We start from the raw sequence: 22863 nt of genomic DNA, 5'->3' as shown, positions 1-22863 counted from the left end.
GTCCTTCCAATGAATATCCAGGGTTGATTTCCTTTTGGATTGACTGGTTTGATCTCCTTGCTGTCCAAGGGACTGAAGAGTCTTCTCCAGCACCACAGCTTGAAAGCATCAATTCTTCGGTGTTCAGCCTTCTTCATGGTCCAACTCTCACATCTATACATGACTACTGGAAAGCCTATAGCTTTGTCTATATGGATCCTTGTTGGCAAAGTGATGCCGCTGCTTTTTAATATGCTGTCTAGGTTTGTCATAGCTTTTCTTCCAAGAAGCCAGCGTATTTTAATTTCATGGCTGCAGTCACCATCTATCGATTCTTTGCTGAATAAGAAAATTTTGTTTAAAAGTACTGCTTGAGAACACACTGGAAATATAGGAAACACCTTCTTCCAACAACACAAACCTTTCTACGCATGGTCATCACCAGATGGTTAATACCAAAATCAAGTTGATTATATTCTTTGCAGTCAAGGACGGAGAAGCTCTATACAGTCAGCAAACACAAGACCTGGAGCTGACTGTGGCTCAGATCATGAGCTCTTTATTGCAAATTTTAGACTTAAATTGAAGAAAATAGGGAAAAAACCAGTAGGCTATTCAGGTATGACCTAAATCAAATCCCTTATGATTATACAGGGAGGTGATGAATAGAGTCAAGGGATTAGACCTGGTAGACAGAATGTCTGAAGAACATGGACAGATTTTTTTGTAACATTGTATAGGAGGTGGTGATCAAAACCATCCAAAAGGAAAAAATATGCAGGAAAGTAAAGAGGTTGTTTGAGAAGGCTTAGGAAATAGCTGAGAGAAGAGACGTGAAAGACAAGGAAGAAAGGGAAAGATACACCTAATTGAATGCAGAATTCCAAAAAATAACAAGGAGAGAAAAGAAAGCCTTCTTTAGTGAACAATGCAAAGAAATAGAGGAAAACAATAGAATGGGAGAGATGAGATCTCTTCAAGAAAATTGAAAATATTAAGGGAACATTTCATGCAAAGATGGGCACAATAAAGGACCAAAGGTCTTTGTTAAGGACCTAATGAAAGCAGAATGGTTTAAGAAGAGTTGGCAAGGATACACAGAACTGTACAAAAAAGTCATAATGTCCTGGATAACCATGATGATGTGGCCACTCACCCAGAGCCAGACATCCTAGAGTGCGAAGTCAAGTGGGGCTTAGGAAGCATTACTGGGAACAAAGCTAGAGGAAGTGATAGAATTCCAGCTGAGCTGTTTCAGATCCTAAAAGGTGATGCTATGAAAGTCCTCCACTCAATATGCCACAAATTTAGAAAACTCAGCAGTGGCCAAGGACTGAAAAAGTTCAGTTTTCATTCCAATCCCAAAGAAGGGCAATCCCAAAGAATTTTCACACTACCATATAATTGGGCTCCTTCCCCATTAACAAGGAGTGCAGGAGTACTTTAAATACAAAAAATGATCAAATAGATAAGCTGTGGGCTCTTTAAAAAAAAAAATGTATAATGTCAGACCATGCCCCAGATCTTGTGCTGGAGGGAAGATGTTACAAAGGACGTTATTTGGTTAACTGACAAAACTGGAGCACAAATGGCAGATTAGATAAAAAATTGGATCAATGTTTACTTCACCATAGTTGATAAATGTACTGTGATTATATAAGGGAATGTTCTTAGTGGTATATTGAAAGATATAAAGTAAATGATAAAACATAGGGTAAAATGTTAAATGTTAAAGTAGGTGAATATAAAAAAAGGGTACTGGGTTTTTTGGACACCATTTATATATATTTTTATGTTTGAAATTATTTTGTTACTTATTTTGCTGCATTGGGTCTTAGTTGTGGCATGAGGCACCCATCTTCCTTTATAATACAGGGGCTCTCTAGTTGTGGCTTAGTTGCTCTGAAGCATGAGGGATCTTAATTCCCTCACCAGAGATGGAACTGGAGTCCCCTGCATGCTTAGGCAGATTCCTAACCACGGGACCACCAGGGAAGTCCCTGCTATTATTTTAAAATAGTTTTTTTTATAAGAAAAAGCTCATAACAGTTTTATTTAGAGATGTATTTCTGGACATATTAAAAGCCTATGAAAATTTGAGGTCTAAATGAGATTTATTGCACTAACAGTAAGAAGATTAATTTTTACCCTACTGAATTTTGCATATTTGGAACAGCTTAGCATAACACAGAGAATGGTTCTAGCAATATTTTTCTTAAATAGAGGTGAAATTCACATGACTTCAATTAATGATTTTAAAGCATACAGTCCTACTCAGCCATAACAAAATATCGAAATAATGTCATTTGCAGTAACATAGATGGGCCTAGAGATAGTCATATTGAGTGAGGTAAGTCAGACAGAGAGATACAAATATCATATGATATTGCTTATATGTGGAATCTAAAAAAGAGTACAAACGAACTTATCTACAAAACAGAAAGAGTTACAGATGTAGAAAATAAACTTAACAGTTACTGGGGGTAAGAGGGGAAGGGATAAATCAGAAGATTGGGGTGGACATATACACATTAGTATTAACATTTATAAAATATCTAACTAATAAGACCTTTATAATACAGGGAACTCTACTTAACCCACTTAATGGCCTATGTGATAAAAGAATTAAAAATTTAGGTATCAGTAGAAATGGTTCTTGACACAAATTGGAAAAAAAAGTATACAGTCCATTGTCATCCAGTACATTCATGATGTTGTTCAACCACTATCTAGCAATAACCTTTTGCCTTTAAAGATATTTAACATTTTCACTTTAAAATTTGCACAAATGCTTTTTAAAAACTAAGAGTCAACAGTTAAGAAAAAACAGCAAAACAGCTCAAATTACAATCTGCTATACTTTCCTTTCTAATTAGCTCCTTATACACACATGTGCAGGCACATGCATATATACACACAAGAATGCTTGAATATTCAACTATCATAGAATGCAGTTTTCCAACAGATCCTAATACTTCATTCATCGTTAGCCATCTAGGACTGGCTGCCAATATACAGATAAGTCGAAGCCTCTGACAGCCACTGAGCAAGATGATGACTATAAGATTTGTGTAAGTGAGGAACCTGCCTTCACTTCATTTATGCCAGTCAATTACAGAAACAAACACTACAGATTTTACTTAACTTACTCTGAATATCGATATACTCCTAGCTCCCAGTGGAAAGTGTGGGTCATTTCCTTGGTTCAACCTTGTATGTGATCATCATCATTATTGACATTTAGTACAACCAAGTGGGCAAAGCTATAAAGAGGTAAATTCAGTTCCTACTAAACTGTTTCTTCTCTTTATCCCCTCTGTTTCCCCTGATTTGGGAATTGTTGAAGCTATCTCATTTTCACCTTGCAGTTCAGTGTTGCCTTCTGGGTGTGCCTGTCTTGAGAAGACTCCACATGTGGGCCACCCTCAGTCACTGACCCTAAATCACTCAGTTCTGGGCATGTCTCTGGTTCCTGCTGAAGTTCCTCCAAGTATCTGATCAAGATTTGGTCTCTATTAGAAAACTTATTTCTCCACTTGTTGCCGGTCAAAATCTTGGCTTTCTCTACCCACCGAAGCCAAATAAAAAATGCAGAGAGAGAGTTTGGAGGAAATAGAAAGGTGCCTTTATCCTCAGCTGGGGGAGAGGGGAACACAGTAGGCTTATGCCTCAAGAACTGTGCCCCCCATTTCCATGAGGAGTCTTGATGTTGTTCAGTCACTAAGCCGTGTCCAACTCTTTGTGGCCCTATGGACTGCAGCATGACTGGGTTTCCCTGTCCTTCACTATCTCTTGAAGCTTGCTCAAACTCATGACATTGAGTCAGTGATGCCATCCAACCATCTCATCCTCTGTCGTCCACTTCGCCTCCTGCCCTCCATCTTTCCCAGCATCTGGGTCTTCCAATGAGTCATCTCTTCCCATCAGGTGACCAAAGTGTTGGAGCTTTAGCTTCAGTATCATGTCCTTTCAATGAATATTCAGGGTTGATTTCCTCTCTGTATGAGGAGTCTAGGGACTGATATAAGATGAAGGCTCGAAGCCAGGGGTCGGTGATAAGGAGCAAAAGTATTAGGACCTCATATTCTTCCTTTTGCAATGTTTCAAAAACAGTCATTGGCTGGCCTCTGGTAGCCTCTGACAGTCTGGTATCCCGGTAGTTGGATCCATTGTCTTTTGGTTATTGTACTGTGGCCTTCTTTCTGATTTGTAAAAAGAGAAAAGGGGTGGTCTGTGAAGAGAGTGCTGCAAAGGTGAGCACTACCTACAGGATGTAATTAGCACAGGTCAAAGGATAATAGGTACAAAATGGCTTCGGGGGCAGAAAAGCACACTTAGTTACAGATAGGCAGAGTCAGGGGGCAGAAAAGCAAGCTTAGTTACAGACTACCGATTAGGAACAGTTAAAGTAAAAACTAGGAATGTTCAGGTCTGCTCACTGTTCTCAAGAAAGGGAAAGAAAAACTCATTCCTCTTTTTTTCCTTTTCACTGCAACAGTCTCAGTAGTGGTTTAACATTGACATAAAAGCCACTGATATAGGGCTCCATAAACCTATTCTGTGAAGTGGTATGAAGAGAAATTGTATTGTGTCAGAGTTTCCATTTTTTTTTTTTTTTGAGGGCCCAGTTTTGAAAAAGAAATGGTTTGATGAAAGCCCCCAGTGGTGTTAATATCTTCTTCCAGTCTTGCTCTGGACTGAAATCCATTTGTGACATTATCACAATCTTTATTTTTAAGGGATGGCTGCTTTTTTTTTTTTTTAAACTTGACAGTCTAGTGTGATGCTTGGATACTGTTATCAGCCTTCAACTGTTGGTGCTTTTTTGTTGTTCAGTCGCTCAGTCATGTCTCTTTTCGACCCTATGGACTGCAGCGCACCTCGCTTCCCTGTCCTTCATCTCCTGGAGCTTGCTCAAACTCATGTCCATTGAGTTGGTGATGCCATCCAAACATCTCATCCTCTATCGCCCCCTTCTCCTCCTGCCATCCATCTTTCCCAGCATCAGGGCCTTGTCCAATGAGTCAGTCTTTGAATCAGGTGGCCAAAGTATTGGAGCTTCAGCTTCAGCATCAATCCTTAGAATGAATATTCAGGGTTGATTTCCTTTAGGATTGACTGGTTTGATCTCCCTGCTGTCCAAGGGGACTTTTAAGAGTTTTCTCCAGTTTGAAAGCATCAATTCTTCACCAGTCAGACTTCTTTATGGTCAGACTCTCATGTCATCCATCCTGTATGGTCCATCCTGTATGGTCATCCATGACTACTGAAAAAACCATAGTTTTGACTATAGGGATCTTTGTCTGCAAAGTGATGTTTCTGCTTTTTGAGAGCTGCCCAAGTAGAGCAATAGGAGAGAGCTGAGTTACTTGAATTAGGTTGCCTTTGAAGACCAGGTACTGCTGGTCTTCTCTCACCACTGTTGTACTATCCTAGACTGGACACACTCCAGGTTTTTTTTTTTTAAACCAAATCGTGAGGAGCTGGCAATACTCTCCTCTTCCTCCTGAAAGGCAGAGACTGGCTGCCGGGAAATGGACGCAGGAGGACCTGCCATCACTTTTCACAAGGTTGTTGCTGCATCCAATTCTTCTAAACCTTTAGTGGGTAGAGGTAGCCAGGGTGCAGCCTTGGATGGTCTGGCTTCAGGGTAAGGCTATGGAGGAGAAGCAGGCTCCAAGCCTAAGGTAAGCGTAGCATCACCTTTCCATGAAAATAATTCACTCTATCTCTATTGAACAGTTACATCTCACATGTCTTTTATTTTATTTTCATTAGTTGGAGGCTGATAACTTTACAATATTGTAGTGGTTTTTGCCATATATTGACTCACATGTCTTTTTTAACCAGAAATTTGTAGAACCACAGCTCGATTCATTTTGATTGGAAATTAGTTCTCAGACTCCAGCCAGGCAGAAGAGACGGCTAATCATCTTTTGCTTTATCTACTACACATAAATGGGATTAGAATCCTTTTACTGCAAAAGCGTCATCTTCACCTACATGTGCGTTTGTGCTAAGTCGCTTCAGTCCTGTCTGACTCTGCGACCCCATGAATTGTAGCCCGCCAGGCTCCTCTGTCCATGGGATTCTCCAGGCAAGAATACTGGAGTGGGTTGCCATGCGAGGATGGAACCCTGCGTCTCTTGTCTCTTGCATTGTCAGGCGGGTTCTTGACCACCAGCACCAACGGCTGGGAAGCCCTTTATTACAAGTTGAATGTAACCAGGGCCTTTTACGTTAATACTTATTTTTCAGGTATACAGTTTTGTAAAGTACTTAGATTTATTACAGTGTTTAGTTTTGAAATGTAAAGACTACTTTACTTGCAAAACGTTTTTGTTTTTACGTTTCCTTGCTACTATAATGACAGTCACTATTTACAGAAGGGTGTCTTTAAAAATACAGTTACTTAGGAATAAAAAAAATACAGTTACTTAGGAATAAAGCTGAGTCAATTTAAAGAAAGTATTAATTACACAATAACACAAGTGGTTTGCTGATAAAACAAAACTAAAGACATGGTGGAGGCCGAACTTGGAAAATAGGTTCCACAGGGATGAATGAGCCGGAGCTAGAAGGCTACGGAAGCCGGGAATGTCAAGAAATTGGAAGAAAAGATGGCCCCGCCTCCCGAAGCGCGGCGCACTGCGCAGGCGCGGCGGCGCCCCTCTGGGGCGCAGTGCTCACTGCGCACGCGCGGCCGTCGGCGTGGTCCCCATGGAGCTGCTTTAGCAGACCCGGCGACGCCGCTAGCTTCCGAGATGAGCGCTACCGAGGCCGACCGCTGGGCGTGGCTGCTGGTGCTCAGCTTCGTGTTTGGGTGCAATGTGCTCAGGATCCTCCTCCCGTCCTTCTCCTTCTTCGTAAGTGGCTCCCTGGCCCTCCAGGGACCGGTGGGGTCGCAGCTTCGGTCCTCGGCCAGCCTGCGGTGGACTTAGGCGTCTCCAGCTGGCCGCATGAGGGCCTCAGCCTGCTGAGGCGTCTCGGTTGGGCTGTTCTGTGTTCTAAGATGTTTTTGAGTGTGCTAGCGTTTGGGTACAAAGCCTTACCCCTAAATCTGGATTTCTGGATTCTCGGAGAGAAAAACAAACTATCATAACCTGCCCACACTTGGCCACGTTTTCACGTGGCAGCAGCCCTAAGCCTGGAGTGCTCAGTGCCTTTCTGCCCGCCTCCCCCCTCATTTCCGTTATCATCTGGCCCCTGGGGGCAGAGAGCAGCCTTCGGGTGCTGAGGGCCAGTGCCCGCAGCTCGGCAGCCGGCAGCCGGGGCTCCGGGAGGTCCCGCCTTGTCGTGTGCAGTGTCTATTGTTCCAGGTCCCAGGGGACGGGTCTCAGGGTGCAGGGGCCCCCATTCTTGGGGCGGGAGGGGTTGGAGACAGCACAGACAGAGAATCTCAGTGCTCTTCGTGTTGTTTCCCGTACCCAGAGGAGCCACGGCCACCTGGGAGCCCATTGCGGGGCGTTTTGCCCATCATGAGTACAGTTCCTCGGGTTCAGTCGCCAGGACTGCTGTCGCTGTCATCCCATCTTCCTCTACCTCCCAGGGGAGGTGTCTGGCCCAGAGTCTAGTAGTTGTACCAAGTCATCCAGCTGGTGGCTGATGGCTGTAGAGTTGATCTTTGGTTTGTGATTCTCCAAGGTCTGCCCTTCTGGATCATGAATATGGATGGGGTTGGGTGGCACATTTGATGGGAGGTGTGTGTGGGAAGCGTAGGCAGCTGTTCCCCGGGGAAGGACGCCCTCTGTATGCCCACAGTGGGACTGAGGAGCTGTCTGACTCAGACCCAGACTTCAAAGGTGGGGTGCACCCCACTGTAGCAGCATCCTGGGAACTCAGTTCTGCTCTTCTCTCCTGATATAAATCTGCGGCGATGATGGTCGGGGATTTAAAGCTAGACAAGATTTCTACTTCTTTTTCTTTTACTCTACCCTGGAAAAGACCCTGATGCTGGGAAAGATTGAGGGCTGGAGGAGAAGGGGGCGACAGAGAATGAGATGGTTGGATGGCATCACCGATTCGATGGACATGAGTGTGAGCAAGCTCCAAGAGATAGTGAAGGACAGGGAAGCCTGGCGTGCTGCAGTCCATGGGGTCGCAAAGAATCGGACACGACTGAGCGACTGAACAACAACTGGTATCCACTGAGTGCCTGTTTTATGTAAAACTCTCTTCTAGGACCTTACCACCCAAATTGCCCTGTGTGCGTGCTAAGTCGCTTCAGTCGTGTCCGTCTTTTTGTGACCCCATGGACTGTAGCCCACCAAGCTCCTCTGTCCTTGGGATTCTCCAGGCAAGAATACTGGAGTGGTGGTAGCCATTTCCTCCTCCAGGGGATCTTCCTGACCCAGGGAACGAACCTGCATCTCTTCTGTCTCTTGCTTTGGCAGGTGGGTTCTTTACCACTAGCACCACCTTGCCCTGAGGCATGGGGATTTCTGTCTTAATCCCATCCCCTGTTCAGAATTTTTGCTGATGCTGTCTTGTCTTTAAAGATGATGTCCCAAGTACTTAGCATTGCATAAAATACCCTTGAAGAACAGGCCCTTGTCCACTTTTCTTTCATCTGATTTTTTAAAAACTTGTGGTAAAATATGCATAGCATGAGATTGAGCACTAACTATTTTTAGGTTAGGTTAGTGTTCACATCATGTGCACCTGTCACCACCGTCCATCTCCAGAACACCTGCGGCTTCCTAAACAGAGACTCTATCCCCACTGAACAGGGGGAGTTAGCCCCTTGCCGCTTCCCCCAGTGCCTGGCAACTACCAGTCTACTTTCTGTCTCTCTGAGTTTGACTCTTCTAGGCACCTCGTATAAGTGAAATCATATTTTTCTGTCTTACATTTCATGTCCTTTGCTGTCTGGTTTATTTCTTCACTCAGCATAATGTCTTTAGGGTTCATCCCTGTTGTAGCCTGTGTTAGGATTTCCTTCTTTTTTAAGGTCAAATAATATTCTGTTGTATGTGGAGTAGGAAATGGCAGCCCACTCCAGTATCCCTTCATGGAAGATTCCATGGACAGAGAAGCCTGGTAGGCTATAGTCCATGGGGTCACAAACAGTTGGACACGACAGAGCGACTGAGCATGCACTTACGTATATACTACATTTTATTTGTTACTCATCTTTTGATGGACATTTGGGTTGTTCCCACCTTTTGGCTGTTGTGAGTAATGCTGTTGGAACGTTGGTGTGTAAGTGTTTATTTGAATCTGCTTTCACTTCTCTTGGATAAATATCCAGAAGTAGAATTGCTGGATCATACAGTAATTCTATTTTTATTATTTTTTTTAAAACTGCCATACTGTTTTCCACAGCAGCTACATCATTTAAATTCTCATCATTTCAATTTCTCCACATTCTCCATCACTTGTTATTTTTTTTCTTTTTGGATAATAGCCATCCTAATGGATGCTGAGTGGCTTATCTTTACTTTCCTAATGATAAGTGGTGATGAATACCATCTCATGTGTATATTGGCCATCAGTATATGGAAAATGTCTATTCTGATCCGTGGCCTTTTTTTTGGCCATGCCACATGACTTGTGGGATTTTGGTTCCCTGACTAGGGGTTGAACCTGGACCCTCAGCCCTCTCAGTGAGAGCTAGTGAGTGGACTGCAGGAACATCAGGATTCCCTGTGGGCCATTTTTTAATGGGGTTTCAGGGGCTCTCCCTAGGAGAAGGGTGCCCTCTGCAGGAGCGCCTCCAGAGTAAGGGGCTATGTTTTCAGAGTTGAGTTAGGAGGTGGTTCAGACAGGGCTTCCCTCCTAGTTTAGTTAGTGAAGAATCTGCCTGCAGTGCAGGAGACCTGGGTTCAATCCCTGGGTCAGGAAGATCCCCTGGAAAAGGAAATGGCTACTAACTCCAGTATTCTTGCCTGGGAAATCCCATGGACAGAGGAGCCTGGTGGGCTGCAGTCCATAGGGTTGTTAAGAGTTGGACATGACTGAGCGACTAACCCTTCACTTCTTCCCTCAGACAGTAAAGAATCTGCCAGCAAAGCAGGGGACTTGGGTTTGATCCCTGGGTCAGGAAGATCCCCTGGAGAAAGAAATGGCTACCCACTCCAGTATTCTTGCCTGGAGAATTCCATGGACAGAGGAGCCTGGCAAGCTACAGTCCATGGGGTCACAAAGAATTGGACACAACTGAGAGACTAACATTTTCACTAGAAGTTCTTTACATAGTCTGGATATTAACTCCTCATTAAATATATGACTTGCAGGTTTTTCTCCCATTTTGTGTGTTACCTGGCACACCTAGAGAATCACGTAGATTCTCCCAGCGTACCCCATCTCTTTCCACCTTGTGTTGGCCGCTGCTGCATAGTCGCTTCAGTTGTGTTTGACTCTGTGTAACCCTGTGGGCTGTAGCCTGCTAGGCTCCTCTGTCCATGGGATTCTCCAGGCAAGAATACTGGAGTGGGTTGTCATGCTCTCCTCCAGGGGATCTTCCCCACCCAGGGATGAAACCTCATATTAGAATCATACACAAAACTAATCTCAGTTGTTCAAAGAGGCTGTTGGTTTTGTATTCCTCAGTGAATTGTTCCTGGGCTTCCCAGGTGGCTCAGTGGTAAGGAATCCACCTGCAATGCAGGAGATGCAAGTTTTTTTTTTTTTAATTTATTTATTTTTTAATTGAAGGATAATTGCTTTACAGAATTTTGCTCTTTGCTGTCAAACCTCAACATGAATCAGCCATAGGTATTCATATATCCCCTCCCTTTTGAAGCTCCCTCCCCTCTCCCTCCCCATCCCATCCCTCTAGGTTGATACAGAGCCCCTGTCTGAGTTTCCTGAGCCATACAGCAAATTCCTGTTGGCTGTCTATTTTACATATGGTAAGTTTCCATGTTACTCTTTCCATACATCTCACCCTCTCCTCCCCTCTCCCCATGTCCATAAGTCTGTTCTCTATGTCTGTTTCTCCATTGCTGCCCTGCAAATAAATTCTTCAGTACCATTTTTCTAGATTTTGTATATATGCATTAGTATACGATGTTTATCTTTCTCTTTCTGACTTACTTCACTCCATATAATAGGCTCTAGGTTCATCCACATCATCAGAACTGACTCAAATGCCTTCCTTTTTATGGCTGAGTAATATTCCATTGTGTATATGTACCACACCTTCTTTATCCGTTCATCTGTCAGTGGACATCTAGGTTACTTCCATGTTCTAGCTATTGTAAATAGTGATTCAATGAACAATGGGATGCGTGTGTCTTTTTCAATTTTGGTTTCCTCAGGGTATATGCCTAGGAGTGGGATTGCTGGGTCATATGGTGGTTATATTCCTAGTTTCTTAAGGAATCTCCATATTGTCTTCCATAGTGGCTGTATCAATTTACATTCCCACCAACAGTGCAGGAGTGTTCCCTTTTCTCCACACCCTTTCCAGCATTTATTGTTTGTAGACTTTTTGATGATGGCCATTCTGACCCATGTGAGGTGATATCTCATTGTAGTTTTGGTTTGCATTTCTCTAATAATGAGCAATGTTGAGCATCTTTTCACATGTTTATTAGCCATCTGTATGTCTTCTTTGGAGAAATGTCTGTTTAGGTCTTTTTCCCACTTTTTGATTGGGTTGTTTGTCTTTCAGGAGATGCGAGTTTGATCCCTAAGTCAGGAAGTTCCGCTAGAGATGGAAATTGCAACCCACCCCAGTGTTCTTGCCTGGGAAATCCCATAGACAGAGGATCCTGGCGGCTACAGTCCATGGGGTCGAAAAAGAGTAGGACACAACTTAGCGACTAAACAAACACAAAAATAACAGCTGTAAATAAGACCTGTCGTCATCTCCAGCTCCTTCCCCAAGCTTATACCAAACCTAAGCCCTGCAGCTACCGCATTCTCATAAGAAATTATTGCCGCAGTCTGCACATGCATGAGGCTTGGCCTTATCAGGTGGCTGTTTGTCATTCAGGTGAAAGATTCTGGGTTTGTCCTTGGACCCAGGTCATATCCTTTTGCTGCATCCTGCTGCTGTATAGCCTCTCTAATCCCAAGCCAGTTGTTGTTGTCATTCAGTCGCTAAGTTGCGTCTGACTCTCTTCAGCCCCACGAACTGCAGCACACCAGGCTTCTCTGTCCTTCACCATCTCCTGGAGTTTGCTCAAACTCTTGTCCATTGAGTCGATGATGCCATCCAACCATCTCATCCTGTGTTGCTTCCTTCTCCTGCCCTCAATCTCATCAGTCTTTTCCAGTGAGTTGGCTCTTTGCATCAGGTGGCTAAAGTATTTCTGCTTTTTAATGTGCTGTCTAGGTTTGTCATAGCTTTCCTTCCAAGCAGCAAGCGTCTTAATTTCATGGCTGCAGTCACCATCTGCAGTGATTTGGGGGCCCACGAAAATGAAATCTGTCACTGCTTCCTCTTTTCCCCCTTCTGTTTGCCCTGAAGTGGTGAATCAGTAGGGTAACCACCACAACAATCAAAGAATATCCCTGTGACTTCTGAAAGTCCTTTTCCCCACCCAGCAGTTTTCTTGATTTACAAAGTTTAAGCAGCATCTATGAACTCCTTCCTCTTACCATGATTCTGTGGTTTTTAGAGCTAGTTGGGCACATTCCTATGTTCTTCTCTAGGGTGGGTCTGGCCGGAGTGTATGTTCTTTGGTTAGAGTGTAGGGCAGAGGTCGGTCCAGGGCAGAGAGGACAAGACGACTAGAGTGGAGGGTGCGCAGTGGTAAACACGGTGTGCTGCGGCGCGGGCGCCCTCTGGCGACCGAAGGGCCTCATTACTCCGGTGCCGGAAAGGGGCCCTGGTGGGGCGCTGAGGGGAGGGGCGCGTCTGCGCGCCTGGAACTGGAGAGTCACCCCACTGTGTGCCGGGCAGCGGGCATCGGGGCTAGACGTACAGACTCAATTATTGTGCACCTGCTATGTTCCAGTACACTGAAATATGTTAATATATTTTTTAAAAATGGAAACAAACACAGATGTGCAGAAAAGTTCAATAGAAAGAACTGGTTTTGTTTCCTGAGCCATTTGAAAGTAAGTTGTCAACCTGAACACCCTCTTTCTCTTTCCTCGATACTTTTGTGTATAAACAGCGGCCTTGTCCAGAGCCCAAAAGTTAGGTAGGATCCTCCTGTCCCGTTGAGGGTTCTCTGTCCTGATGAGGTCCTTCCGAGCAGAAGGACCCTAGTCAGCATTGTGTGTAGCACATACCTGACGCCCCTCTAGTCTGGAAGGAGCCTTGGTCCCACCCCGACTTGTGCGGCTGACATTCCCGGGGATCACAGGGCATTGGTGTTGCACGGTGGCGTTCTGTGAATGTCTCTGTCCGATGTTGGCGGGTTTGTCACATGAAGGATGCTGTGTTTCATTACATCTCATCAGGTGCTGTGGGCATGGATTTGGGGATGCACATGCGTCACTCGGGGCCAGTGCCGAGGGATTCTCGGTCCCGTAGGAGGTGGCCCGTGGACCTCTGTGCGCCGGTGTGAGAGTGGTCCCCTGTCTCTCGCCTCACTCTCCCGGGACCCTCACTCGTCCTGGTGGGTTTGGCACCACCTGGCAGCCACTGCCATCTGGAGTCCGGGCCACTGGCGTTCCCGGCAGGTTTGTGTGTGTGTGTGTGTTGGGGCGTGGTGCCTGGGAAGGGCGTCAGGGGTGGCGAGAGTGGGTCCCCTCCACTATCTGGGCGCTAGGAACACCTTGGGGAGGGCGCCTGGGCCAGCTGCTTCCCCTGGGGGCCCTGGCTGTGCGGGTGTATCCTTTGCAAACGTTTATGTCTGTTATTTCCTCTGTATCTGGAAAGTCACGTGTCTCCAATTTTAATCTACCCCTGCAGGACTCATTCTAGTTCTCTACGGATTTGTATTTCTCACTCCCTTTTCTAACAGTGAGGACACTGCTACCATTATCCTCAGTAGGTTTACTTGACTAGCTCAATGCTTTGTAAATGATCCTCGGTCTCCAGCACCATCCCATCCCTCTCTGGGGCTCTGATACCATGATAGGCTGGGTTGCTTCTTCCTGTCACGTATGCCCCCCTCACCTGCTCATGCCAGGCAGCTCCTCTGTAGGAGTGCTGTCTTCACCAGCCACCACTTCATCCCTGACACCCAGCATCCACCTCTGCCCTAATTGAGGACAGAATTGAATTCTCAAGGGCAGGAAGAGGATGCGGACTCCTTGCCGCCTGAGTGCAGCTCTGAGGGTGGAATCAGTGTTCACTCTATAATCACAGTTTTACAGTAAAATTGAAGGCTGTGTACACTTGTGTTGTAGCAATGGAAGGAAAGGCATAGTTGTCAGGAGACTTGCTTGCAAGGAGTCTTTATCTGTGCGGTAATTGTGGGCAGCATGCCCAGTACATGCAGCAGAGCCAGGCTGTGGCGGTAAAGGGCAGCTCGCCCAGGGGTAGGAGGCAGCAAGCCCATAGGACGGAGGAGGAGGCGGGTGACAAGGCCCTGACCCTGCTGTTTCCTCTCCCAGATGTCCCGGGTGCTGCAGAAGGATGCAGAGCAGGAGTCCCAGATGCGAGCCGAGATCCAGGGCATGAAGCAGGAGCTCTCCACTGTCAACATGATGGATGAGTTCGCCAGATATGCCAGGCTGGAGAGGAGGATCAACAAGATGACGGATAAACTCAAAACTCATGGTACTGTGCTCAGCTGCAGCCTGGAAAGCTTTGTAAGAGCTGATTCACGGAGAAGCCTTTATATGAATATGCATAGCGTACACTCTTTGAGCTTCAATGTTCTGATCCTGATGGAGAGTTTTAAGTTGTCTGGAAGAGACCCGACAATAATTCTTATTTTCTTCTTAGTTTGCTGGTGAACCTTTGCTTTCTAAACATAGAAACCTGGGAATTCCCTGGTGGTCCAGTGGTTAGGACTCTGCGCTTTCACTGCCAGGGGCCCACGTTCCATCCTTGGTTCGGAAACTAAGATCACGCAAGCCTCGCGGTGTGGTCAAAAAATTTTCTTTAAAAACTCAAAAAACCAAACAAAAAAACCCACACAGAAAGCTCTAACATCCTGTTAGATTTTCTTCATTCTCTGTAGGCTGATATTCTCAAATTCACTTTTCTGAGAGAAGCCCAGGAAAATATTATAGTGAATTTTCAAGGGCTTTTGTGAACACTCTCTAGGAATTGCCTAGGAGTCTCCTTATCTGAGTGTTGACTTCAGGGTGGGGATCAGGTCTTACTCAGCCACTGTTCCTAACTCTCTCATGGGATGGAGAGGAGGTCAGCCTGCATGCCAAGAGTGTGCGTGGCTTGTAAAACATGCCGAGGGGGCCTCCCCAGGCCTGAGACAAATTAGACTATGGATTAGTGTCCTGTGTGGGCTGGGAAGTCTGGAAAGAAAGTATGGTTCTGTTGGTTAAGTGCGTTGTAAAATGAATCTCTGATTTAGATGAATAGTTTTAAGAGTTTTTAAAATTAAAGCTTCATATCTTATAATTTGTGTGTGATTCTATTTTAAATAATGGTATAGTGGGTGATTTTTAAATTCCATTTTATATTTTCTAAGCATGTTGAGCAAATGTTGCAATACATAGAAAATATTTAATGAGAGGAAAAAACATTTCTGTGTTCTTGAATATTTTCTTCATTTTTTTTTTTTTTTAGGACTGATATCATTTGTTTTTCCTTTCAGTGAAAGCACGGACAGCTCAGTTGGCCAAGATAAAATGGGTTGTGAGTGTTGCCTTCTACATATTGCAAGTAAGTGTCCTCTTGTGTCAGCTGGGGTCTTTGAAGTCCTCCAAAACCATGTGACCCAGAATCCAGGCCTGGGCATTCAGGCTTTCCCACTTTCGTCTGCTGGCTGGTCCTGCTAGTGTGTGACTCTGAACACTGAATTTTTGTTAGACTTAAAAAAAAAACCCTTTCTGCCTCTTAGTCTCTTTTAGCTTTTCTCTTTGTTGTTGTTGTTCAGTCACTAAGTTGTGTCTGACTCTTTGCAACCCCATGGACTGCAGCATGCCAGGCTTCCCTGTCCGTTACTATTTTACAGAGTTTGCTCAAACTCATGTCCATTGAGTCAGTGATGCCATCCAACCGTCTTATCCTCTTCCGTCCTCCTCCTGCCTTCAGTCTTTCTCAGCGTCCGGGTCTTTTCCAGTGAGTCAGCTCTTCACATCAGGTGACCCAAGTACTGGAGTTTCAGCTTCAGCATCAGTCCTTCCGGTGGATATTCAGGGTTGTTTTCCTTTAAGGTTGACTGGTGGTTTGATCTCCTTGCTGTCCAAGGGACTCTCAAGAATCTTCTCCAGCACTACAGTTGGAAAACATCAATTCTTCAGCGCTCCACCTTCTTTATGGTCCAACTTTCATATCTGTACCTGACTACTGGAAAACCATAACTTTAATTATACAGACCTTTGTCAGCAAAGTGATGCCTCTGCTTTTTAATATGCTGTCTAGGTTTGTCATAGCTTTTCTTTCCAGGAGCAAGCATCTTTTAATTTCGTGACTGCAGTCACCGTCCGCAGTGATTCTGGAGCCCAAGAAAATAAAATCTGTCACTCTTTCCACTTTTTCTGCATGTATTTGCCATGAAGTGATGGGACAAGATGCTATGATCTTAGTTTTTTGAATGTTGAGTTTCAAGCTAGCATTTTCACTCTCTTTCACCCTCATCAAGAAGCTCCTTAGTTCCTCTTTGCTTTCTGCCATTAGAGTGGTGTCATCTGCATATCGGAGGTTGTTGATATTTCTCCTGGCTACCCCCTCCAGTATTCTTGCCTGGAGAATTCCATGGACAGAGGAACTTAGAGGGCTACAGTTCATGGGATCTGTAGTCAGATGTGACTGAGCTTTTCTCTTTAAGAGTTGTTAAACATTGGAATTTTTTTAGCACATGAGCTTCTCTGGAGTTCTTTCATGTTGCAGTGTTGGGAGCCTGGGGGATCAAGTCAGAGAGCTTATTATTTTTTCATCTTCCTATTTGCTTTTATTTATTTTTTTATTGGCAGATAATTACTTTACAATGTTGTGGTGGTCTCTGCCATACATCAATGCAAATCAGTCATAATTATATAAATCTATCTTCTTCCTTTTGAGCCTCCATTCCACCCCTCTAGGTCATCACGGAGTGCCACCCTGGGCTCCTTGGGCTACATAGCAGCTCCTCTCAAGCTGTCTGTTTTACACATGATAGTGTATCTATGTCAGTGCTGCTCTCTCTTTCCACCCTCTTGTTCCCCTGCTGTGTCCACCAGTCCTTTCTCTGTGTCTGAATCTTTATTTCTTCTCTGTAATAGGTTCATCAGTACTATTTTTCTAGATTCCACATACATGCATTAATATTTGATATTTATTTTTCTCTTTCTGACTTACTTCGTATAACAGGCTCTAGGTTCATCCACCTCACTACAACTGACTCAAATTCGTTCCTTTCTTTGGCTGAATAATATTTCATTGTGTATATGTACCACAGCTTCTTTATTCCATTCATCTGTCGATCGACATCTAGGTTGCTTCCATGTCCTGGCTATTGTAAACAGTACTGCAGTGAACATTGGCGTGTGTCTGTGTCTTTCTGAATTGTGGTTTCTCCGGGTATATGCCCAGCAGTGGGATTGCTGAGTCATACGGTAGTTTTATTCCTAGTCTCCAAACTGTTCTCCATAGTGGCTGTACCAATTTACATTTGCACCAGCAGCGCAGTAGGGTCCCATTTTCCCTACATCCTCTCCAGCATTTGTTGTCTGTTGCTACTGTTGTTTAGTCGCCAAGTCGTGTTTAGTGCCAAGTCTTTTGCGACCCCACGGACTGGAGCCCACCAGACTCCTCTGTCCATGGAATTTTCCAGGCAAGAAGAACACTGGCATGGGTAGCCATTTCCTTCTCCAGGGGATCTTCTGACTGAGGGATCAAATTTGCGCTTCCTGCATTGACTGGCAGATTCTTTACCGTCTGAGCCACCCAGGGAAGCCCTTTATTGTTTGCAGTTGATAGCTTACTTAGACGTTATATTTTCTAAGGTGGTCAGTGATGTGGTGGTTGCTTGTCACCCGTGCAGATGACGAGTAGCTGTCTGTTCCAGTCAGGGGACACCATATTCTCACCCACGTCCAGCACCATTGCTTCCCAACTTTCTCACCTGGTGGATTTTTCCTTGTTTCATTTCTTGCCCCGGCTCCTCTCCCTCCACCCTGAGGTTGTGGATGGGCTGCACAAGAGGCTGGAAGCTGCTTTAAGTGATCTCCGAGTGTCGAGTGTCGGTGCTGGGAGCCCTGTCTCCACAGTCCTGGTGGTCTGGGGCGTGTGAGGACTTTGATCCTAGGGCAATGGCACTTTTCTACAAGAAAGGTTTCACAGGGGCAGGAGTTGGAAGAGCCACCCTCTTAGGCCTGGTCACCTGGGTAGCATTTTCAAGACCATGGAGAGGACGGAAGACAGCTGATTTTGAACGCTGCTGGGAAAGGAGGAGCCGTTGAACTTCACAGAGGGCTGACTGCTGCGCTTGGGTTGGGGATGGGGGGACTAGCTAGTTTTCTCAAGGGTCCGAGAGACATCACTTTTGTCACAAACGAGGTGTATTTAGCATAAGCTGGCCACTTTGAGGAGTTGCTTAATGGGAAGAGGACACGTACACTGTGGGAGACCTTGGATAATGTATCAGCTAATTTAATCGTGTGTGTGGATGGTGAGGACTGGATTGGCAGGGTGTGAGGTCACTGATTGGGAGGGTTTCCTTAGTCTGTCTTCCTGTTTCCTTGCCTTCCGTGGTGGTGGGTCGTGTGACGGGCAGGGTGTCTCCGCTCACCAGCTGTGTCTCCGCAGGCCGCCCTGATGGTCTCGCTCATCTGGAAGTATTACTCTGTCCCTGTGGCTGTGGTGCCAAGCAAGTGGATAACTCCCCTGGACCGCCTGGTAGCGTTTCCTACGAGAGTCGCAGGTGAGAGGGTTCTGGCAAGCGTGGTCGGGGGGTGTGGCAGGGGCGGGGGAGCGTGGTGGGGGAGCGTGGCGGGGGCGTGGCGGGGCGTGGTGGGCGTGGTCGGGGAGTGTGGCAGGGGGCGGGGGAGCGTGGTGGGGGAGCGTGGCGGGGGCGTGGCGGGGCGTGGTGGGTGTGGTCGGGGAGTGTGGCAGGGGGCGGGGGAGCGTGGTGGGGGAGCGTGGCGGGGGCGTGGCTGAGGCTGACGTGGGGCGTGTGCAGTCAGGTGACCTCACGCTGCGCCTGAGATGAGCCGTGCTGCGTCCGCCCCGCCCCGCCCCCCCAACGAACCTTGGAGCGAAGAAGCCAACACCAGGAGAATTTACTTAGCTAGTCCAGCATGACTGAACTGTGGATTAGCAGAGCTGTAATTCAACCCAAGTCTGCCTCCGCAGTCCAAGGCCAATACCATGGTCTGACACCCGTTTATTGAAACACCACTTCTAATTCCCAGATTTGTGGCTCCTTTTGAGTTCACACTATGCTTAGTCCCTCAGCAGCGTTTCCTGCTGTTGGCCATTCTTTCAGTTTTGAAAGAATTTTTTTCGGATGTTAAAATCAGTCCATGTCATGGGAATCCCCTGGCAGTCCAGTGATTAGGAATCTATGCTTCCACTGCTTGGGGCTCGGGTTCAATCCCTGGCTGGGAAACTAAGATCCTACATGCCGCGTGGCATGGCCAAAAAAAGAAAAATTAGTGCATGTGTTTGTAGAATGAACAGAAATATCAGAAAAAAAATTTTTTAAAGACTCATTAGCTATGAATATCCTTCCTAACATTATGGTGTATTTTTTCCAGTCTTCTTTCCTATTTATTTTTATACAGTAAAGGTTATCTGGCACATACAATTTTTTTTACCTTTCCTATTATTTAAGCCTTTTCCCACATTGGGCTTCCCTAGTGGCTCAGACAGTAAAGAATCTGCCTGCAATGTGGGAGACCTGGGTTCGATCCCTGGGTTGGGAAGATCCCCTGGAGAAGGGAATGGCCACCCACTCCAATATTCTGGCCTGGAGAATTCTGTGGACTGTACGGTCCATGGGGTCACAAAGGGTTGGACACAACTGAGTGACTTTCACTTCCCACATGATTAAATTTCTTCACATTAGGAGACTGAAATGCTGCTGGTTATGCTGAGAGGGCAGCTTACTAAATTTCTTTTTTTTTTTTTAACTGCTATGTTTATTCAATGAAAAGAAGTACATATAAAAGTGTACACATCTGAGCATTCAGCTACACACATAGAAGGACGATGGGCCAGTCTGCTTACAACCTATCTACAGAATTTGGTCATTTGATGTGCTTTTCCTTACTGTTTTTCCTTCAATCTTATTTCTTTTTTTTTTTTCCATTTATTTTTATTAGTTGGAGTCTAATTACTTTACAATATTGTAGTGGTTTTTGCCATACATTGACATGAATCAGCCATGGTACTAAATTTCTTTATGAAGGAACTTTGAGTAGCTGTTCTTCATTTAGGTGTGTTGTAATTTATTAATTTCCCTGCTAAAGGACATTTGTTTGAGTCCTGATTGTTGCTGTGGAGTGGCCGCTGTAGGACACGTGCTGCTCGGCCAGTCTCTGGCTGTGATTTGTGGTCACACTGGAGGTGAATTACTACATCAGCTTAGCCAACCCCCTTCCTTCCCCTCCTCTTCCCCATTTCTGGATTCAACCAGGAGGGCACGGCCGGTGATTCTCAGTGGTCCTGAGCCAAGGAGCTAAGAGGCCACCCTTCCAGGCATCTTGTGGCCTGCCGTCCTGTCTCAGCCACCAGTGGGGCAGGGAAGGCCCGGTAAACATTGCTCCGTGTTTGTAATGCTTTTGTGAGAAGGGAAAGACAAGTGGTCTGAGAGGGTGGTCCTATCGTCAGTTAATATCATAAATAATGATGCACAGCTCTCAGACAGGAAAGAGAAATGCAAATCATTGTTTATTGTTCTGAATAATTCCTGCAGGTCCATGAAATCGGTAGAAAGCATGATCAGTTTGAACCCACGGAACACAAACTTAGACCTAGCCCAGCATGACTCAGAGAGGACTGGCGTGCTCCATTTCCCAGAAGTCAAAGGCAGCAGGGGCAGGAAATGTGGGCGGCACTCCTGCATGCTCTCATGTTGAATTTCTTTGTTTTTAGGTGGTGTTGGAATTACCTGTTGGATTTTAGTCTGTAACAAAGTCGTGGCTATTGTGCTTCACCCTTTTAGCTGAAAACGAAGATGAATTCGACTACAGCACTTTCAAAAACGAATTTTCACTTGGGAGGTTACAAGTCTGATTTATACTTTCTTTTTTTCTTTAAAGAAACACAAAGCCACAGATTAGTTGTTGAACAGGTTTGTTCTTGGACTTCATGTTGAGATTCTTAGAAGAATCACAATTTTCTATACTTGTCATGGGCCGTGAAGGTCAGTCTCACACGTGTGCACTGGCCACCGTGGCACCAGATTTGTGACAAGAAGTGCGTGACGTTGTGGGCTACACATTGTTACTTGTGATCTGCATGCGTGACATGTTTTAAAGGTCATCTTGCCGACTGGAAAGTCAGACTTTTCTAATAACGTAAGTGCTTTAAAGAGTTGGAGCTATTTTTAATCCCAATTACCAAGTAGCTTAATTTTAATACCACTACTAGAATTTGAAAATTTGTGTTTTAGTTTCATGCAGTAGTACCGGGAGAGTAACACTGATAGTGCTCTTTTCTTCCTCTGTTTCAAATGTCATTTGTTGGGCAAACTTTCAGATATTGTCTACTTACTTGAAGTGAATGTTTCATTGCTGTGTTTTATAAATGTATTCATGAACCCATAATGCATTGTTTTATGCTTAAACTGTGTGTTTTATAAAGTATTTCCAATGAAGGGTATTTTTTAAAGCATATAATTTTTATGCTCTGTAGAATGGAACAAAGTTAAAAAACAAACTAGGACCCCTGATTAAATTCCTTTGAATGACTGTGTGTTTGCCCCATCTAGTACAGTTCTGCTAAGTATTTTTTAAAACACTTTTTTCTAATTAAAATTTTTGCAAGCGCGTGTGTGACTTCGTTCCTTAGGGCCACTTTTTGCTATGACTGATCTGTGTTAGGAGCTTGCACCGATCACTAAGTGGGACTCAGCCCTGTAAAGCCAAATTCTAGCGTGAGTTTTTGTTTTGTTTTTAAGTTATTTATTTATTTGAATTGAAGTATAATCGCTTTACGATGTGTTAGTTTCTGTTGTACAACAGCGTGAGTCAGCCATCTGTAGACATGTATCCCCTCCTCCTCGGGCCTCCCTCTAGGCTCTGAGCTAAATGCCCTGTGCTGTCCGGCAGCTCCCACTGGCTGTTTTACACGTGGTGGTGTGTGTACGTCATTGCTACTCTCTGTCTGTCCTGCTCTCTCCTTCCTGCTGTGTCCACAGGCCCATTCTCTACACATGTGGGTAGAGAGGCCACATTCTCTGCTGCCCTGTGGGTAGTTTCACCGGTACCCTTTTTCTGGATTCTGTATATATGTGTTAATATGTGATACTTGTTTTTCTCCTCCTGACTTCACGCTGTATGACAGACTCTAGGTCCATCCACAGCACTGCAAATGACCCAGTTTTTTCCCTCTTTATGGCTGAATACTCCATTATATATATGTACCACATCTTCCCTATCGCTTCCTCTGTTTTCTAGGTTGCTTTCATGTAGCACGAGTTTTAAAAAATCATGTGAGGATCCTTGTACTCCAGATGCTGTGATGAGTAAGCTCATTATTATTTCTGCTGATCATGCTTTGAAGAGACCAAGCACTGTGTTGCTTCAGCTGGGCACCACCAGAGCGGGTTTCGGGTTCCTCTCAGACTCACTCAGCCCCAGGCTGCCCCAGCTCTGGGAGACGATGCAGAACGGGCAAGACAGCCGTGCCTACGGCCAACACCAGTGGCCACTGTCCGGTCACCTCACAGGGTGTGTTTCAGCCACAGGGGATGAGCCGCTGAC

The 22863-nt window shown here is 45.2% G+C and overlaps 1 protein-coding gene across 2 annotated transcripts; it reads left to right on the top strand.

Annotated features, from left to right (window-relative positions):
* Positions 1 to 6667: 6667 nt before the first annotated feature.
* Positions 6668 to 21929, top strand: GET1 (guided entry of tail-anchored proteins factor 1). Of its 2 annotated transcripts, none has more exons than XM_061167564.1 (5): positions 6668 to 6845; positions 14440 to 14605; positions 15609 to 15676; positions 18743 to 18857; positions 21032 to 21929. In XM_061167564.1, the coding sequence occupies exons 1-5, from the start codon at positions 6744 to 6746 to the stop codon at positions 21103 to 21105; spliced, it is 525 nt and encodes a 174-aa protein (XP_061023547.1). In that variant the 5' UTR covers positions 6668 to 6743; the 3' UTR covers positions 21106 to 21929. The 2 variants fall into 2 exon arrangements, with proteins under 2 accessions (XP_061023547.1, XP_061023548.1); XM_061167565.1 differs by having other exon boundaries at positions 15581 to 15676.
* The last annotated feature ends 934 nt before the right edge of the window (positions 21930 to 22863 follow it).

This window comes from Dama dama, chromosome 19, assembly GCF_033118175.1.
Source record: "Dama dama isolate Ldn47 chromosome 19, ASM3311817v1, whole genome shotgun sequence".
Lineage (NCBI taxonomy): Eukaryota > Metazoa > Chordata > Mammalia > Artiodactyla > Cervidae > Dama > Dama dama.
The sequence above is the reverse complement of the archived record's forward strand: the minus strand, read 5'-3'. Positions and strand labels throughout refer to the sequence as shown.

Coding starts and splice junctions, on each gene's coding strand:
- GET1 (XM_061167564.1), top strand. CDS start 6,744: ATGAGCGCTACCGAGGCCGACCGCTGGGCGTGGCTGCTGGTGCTCAGC. Junction 6,846..14,439: donor TCCCGTCCTTCTCCTTCTTC/GTAAGTGGCTCC, acceptor TTCCTCTCCCAG/ATGTCCCGGGTGCTGCAGAA. Junction 14,606..15,608: donor GGATAAACTCAAAACTCATG/GTACTGTGCTCA, acceptor TTTTCCTTTCAG/TGAAAGCACGGACAGCTCAG.